General features: G+C 32.5%; 1 protein-coding gene across 2 annotated transcripts; it reads right to left on the reverse strand.

The window, feature by feature from the left end:
• Positions 1-449: 449 nt before the first annotated feature.
• LOC107495733 (uncharacterized) lies at positions 450-3,233 on the reverse strand. 2 transcript variants are annotated; one of them, XM_016116897.3, is made up of 3 exons: positions 2,964-3,233; positions 1,862-2,441; positions 450-1,426 (listed from the first exon to the last, which is right to left on the reverse strand). In XM_016116897.3, exons 2-3 carry the CDS (start codon positions 2,376-2,378, stop codon positions 684-686), a joined length of 1,260 nt encoding a protein of 419 aa, XP_015972383.1. In that variant the 5' UTR covers positions 2,379-2,441; positions 2,964-3,233; the 3' UTR covers positions 450-683. The 2 variants fall into 2 exon arrangements, with proteins under 2 accessions (XP_015972383.1, XP_052119348.1); XM_052263388.1 differs by having other exon boundaries at positions 1,862-2,444.
• Positions 3,234-4,385: the final 1,152 nt, after the last annotated feature.

Genomic DNA, 4,385 nt, shown 5'->3' on the forward strand with positions numbered 1-4,385 from the left:
GTTATGTAATATATTTAAAAGAAAAGCATAATATACAACAAAAAATAGTTTGATCTAATGGTAATTAAGTTGTTCTTCATCCCTAAAATTTTTTGTTCAAATCTCACCTCATATATAATTCAATAGTTTTCAACAAATAAATTTTATTAATTTATATATGCAAATTTTAATAAATATACTTAAATTTTATTGTTATCTAAGTACTAACACAAAATAATATTTACTGATAATATAATATTATTCTTTTTAAATAGTCACAAACACACTACCATGGCAAAAGGATGACAACTAATTAGTTTAATATAAACAGCTAAAAAAATAGTCAAACTCATTACCATAGCAATTCGCTTTTTTACCGTCTTTTTCTAACAAAATTATTCATATATGAATAAACAAATTCATACCAATATATGAAATTAGAGTTGATTTAATTCTAACATGAGTTGGACACCAAAAAAATATATGTAATAGTCACTTTAATTTTACACCTTGCAGTGAGTGTCATATTTAAAATTTCAAAAATAAAGTTAATACATAACCAACGAAATTATCCTATTGTAGCATGAAGTGTTTGCAGTTTGCCTATGCAATCAGCGTTGCACCTGAGTGCTTGCCAACAAAACGAACTTGGGATTCACTATCATTCTTGTTCCATGATGTTACCATGTGATATCTCCTTTGCTTCATGAACACAACATTGGATGTGTTGGACGTTTGCATCCAAATTCCATAACATAGGTAACTTGGGGTGCACTATCTTTCTTATGATTTACAATCTCCCCATTGACAACTCGATTATCAGGGTGAACACGCGAAAAGTCAATACCCGGAGCCAGAAGACACACTTGCTCCATGATGTTTCTGTGTGCTCTCTCCTCTGCTTCAAGGACGGAACATCTTAGATGTTTGACCTCTGCCTCCAACGGCTCAATTATCCCCTTTGATGCTGTTTTCTCCTTCCTTAACTGAGCCCTTTTCTCCTTATCAGCCTCCTTCAGCTTGTTTTCCAGATTACTAATCTTGGCGGTTAAAGTAACCTTCAATTCCTCTAAGGCAGCTCTCTCATTTTCCTTTGACTCAAGGCGGATCTCCAATTCCTTAACTCGGCCTTCTAGCATCATCTGAGATTTGGAGGTGATAGGTGGCTCCAAGTTGCGGCACATATTTTGGTTTTGAAAAGATTTGGAGTACACATTGGACTCCTCAATGTCGGGGATCAGTACACCATTTTCAACCGGCTTGCCTTTGCCATCCACCATTTTTTGCATTTTTGGCGGAGGTGAAAGTCCTAGATCAGCACCCATGTCCACAAATGCAGACTTCTTTGAAGTTGGAGGTGGAAAGACACTGCAGGCACCCCCAATATTCCCAGTCTTGGGTGGAAGGGAGAGTTTGTCCACTGCAACACCTCTTGATGCCATGTTAGCTGCAATATAGGAGAAAGAAACTCAAGTCGAAAAATAAAGTATATTTTATTGGCTACATTATGCATAGTAGCATAGTAAACAAAATTTTACACAGCAGTATAGTGGCCTTGGCAGATGATTAAGATTTAAGAGCATAACACTCCCCTTCAGTAGTCAGCACCAAAGAGGCTGAGTAAAGTAGGACATTATATATTTTATTTTATTTTTTTCTAAAGAAAAAAGTAAATATTGGTAAATTGAAACATAAATTTGTCAATATTTTATTTAACTGGATTTCACTCCATTCTTGAGTTTTTCTTCGTAGATTTCTTTTCCCCCTCTCTTACTAAGATATGGTATTATGGATGTGGTTTAGCAAATTGATATATGCAAAATTGACAAATCACTTGAAAACTGAATTGATTGATAAACAGCTCATCACAGAGAGAACTCACCTGGGCTTGCACAAACATTGGTTCTTTTTCCATCAACTTTCACATTTTCAACACGATTGGGGAACACAAAACTTGGGGATGTCACTGGTGATTGTACTCTCTTTGGTCCTCTACCAATCTTGTCCGATTGAACAACTTGCGGATTGGCTTTCAAACTGGCTGAACTAATCACGTCTTCAACTTTAACGTACAACTCTATGCACCGTAGCTCACGATTTGAGACATGGAAATCAAACATCAAGTGAATGTCTTCGTCAGAGGTGAGCCAAATAACCCGACTGTCAGATAATTGGGGACCTATTATACCATGCAACTTATATGCCATATGAGATATCTTCTTTCTTCCAAGTTCACCCATGTTCGCCAATATCAGATTCTTCAACTCAAGTAGAGAATCTTGATGATCAGTATCAACATTCATCAAAAAAGGATCCCAACTTTCAAAGGTTGCACCACCTACAGTGTCTTTTATATATCCATTGGGATGAACAAGCACAAATATGTCTGAGCAAGCCATCTGTAGCTCGAGATCTTTTCCAACTTTGGATGATTGTGTGTGGCTTGAATGAGGGAATGAGGCCTGCTTCAGATTTTATAGTAATTTGATGAAGTAAATTCCAACTACAAATCCATGGAACTTTTATCAAACTGCCCTAATAGAAGAATGCATTTCGATCATTTCTACTAGTTTTGCACAAAAAAGTAAATTTTTTTTAAATTCACTAAATAATAATCTATTGAGTTGGTGCACAACTTGTTTTATTAAAATACCTTTTATTATATATAATCCATAAAAAAATATTTTTTTTGGCTATTTTAAAGACATGAACCAAGACCCCTTAGTTAAGTTATAAACAAATTCCATCTCAACTAATTTCAAAATTTATTATTTTTCAAAAACGTGCCTATTGATATACTAGTAATAGCATGTCTAATATAGAGATATTTGATTAATATGCAAAAGAGCCTAAGTGTCACTGAGGAAATTCATCGAACATTTGGAGAGCATAATACCCAGTTGCAAAACTCGAACCAGGCTGAGCGAAAATCAAAATGGGGAATGACAATAGCAACATGAATGGAGTGAGTAGTCGCAACTAACCTGTGTGAGTATGCGAGGAGCCTATGGAAACTTCCGAAGAGCTCAAATTCGCAGAAACCACAAAGAAGGAAGAAACCACAGTGCTACACACAGCTTCAAACCTAACTTCATAACTAAGAAGGACACACACACACTCTCTCTCTCTCTCTCTCTCTCTCTCGGATGAAGCTTTAATCTTGTTGAGATTGGAGCCTCATTTCGTTTCATCTTACAACGAAATGAGTTCAGTTTTTTTCGTACAGAACTGTAAATTGGAGCCATTTCTTTGAATTTGTGTTGTTTAGCGCGCGCAATCAAAAACGACAAGCACCAAAGCAATAAGACCATTTTGTGGGGCTTTTTTGGTGACCCATTTTGTGGGCCTTATTTGGGCTTCTCATTCCAAAAGCCCAATAGTTGAGCCAATAATCCAATATAATACTATACCAAAATGTTATTGAAATATCAAGTTTTAATGAAAAAGCTATATTATGAGTTTTAGGAGATTAATACTTAAGAAAACCCTCATATATGAAACTAAACACCTTAAAAATAGTTTTATAACAATTTAAACTCTTTTATAATAGCTAGCTTTTATATTCCATTATATTTACTATTTTATATTTTTTTAAGATTTAGCTAATATAGAAGTAGTAAATAATTTTAAATATTTTTTAATAAATAAAAAACAAATGAATTAAATTTTTAAATTTTTGTATTTTTAATAAAAAAGATTAATTTAAAACATTAATATGTATTTTTAACAAACAAGTTAGCTAAACTTTTTTTTATCTATCTGTATCCCTCTAAAATGGTTCTAATTAATTATTAATATTGCGCATATAAAACAACTTTCCATTTGGCAATAAATTTCAAAATGCATCCGTGGCATATTCACTTTCCATAAACTAATCTGAACCTAAGTTTAGATGAAAACCATTTTATACTGTAAAGAGATAAGAGCAATTTTATTTACCAAAGGAGAAAGACACAACCAACTCTTAAAAGATTAGGTAGGTGTGTGTGAAAAGAACCATTCTATACAAGAAAAATCTTAATTAGGACAGGACTGCATTACTTGTTTTTATTCTGATAATGATTACGGATTAATTTGGTAAATATGTTGGAAGCATAAAAACTACGTTCAATCTTTGTTGAATATTATAATTTTTATTTGGCTAACTTTTTTTTTTAAATGTTAACATGATTCTGAGTTTGAACTTTTGTTCATCGGAACCAACAAATTATAATTTTTGTATTTGCTTGATAAATTAAAAAATTAATTAATATTCTACTAATTTGCCATTTAATCTCATTTATAATAAGAGATGTCAAAAATAACCATCATCATTCTTGACTTTTTTTTATGATTATATTTTACAAATAAATATTTTTTTAATATTATTATTAGTACTCATTATTAAATTTAATTTTTATCAATTT

The sequence above is a fragment of the Arachis duranensis genome, chromosome 6, assembly GCF_000817695.3.
Source record: "Arachis duranensis cultivar V14167 chromosome 6, aradu.V14167.gnm2.J7QH, whole genome shotgun sequence".
In the NCBI taxonomy this organism is placed as follows: domain Eukaryota; kingdom Viridiplantae; phylum Streptophyta; class Magnoliopsida; order Fabales; family Fabaceae; genus Arachis; species Arachis duranensis.

Coding starts and splice junctions, on each gene's coding strand:
- LOC107495733 (XM_016116897.3), bottom strand. CDS start 2,378: ATGGCTTGCTCAGACATATTTGTGCTTGTTCATCCCAATGGATATATA. Junction 1,427..1,861: donor CAATGTTTGTGCAAGCCCAG/GTGAGTTCTCTC, acceptor CCTATATTGCAG/CTAACATGGCATCAAGAGGT.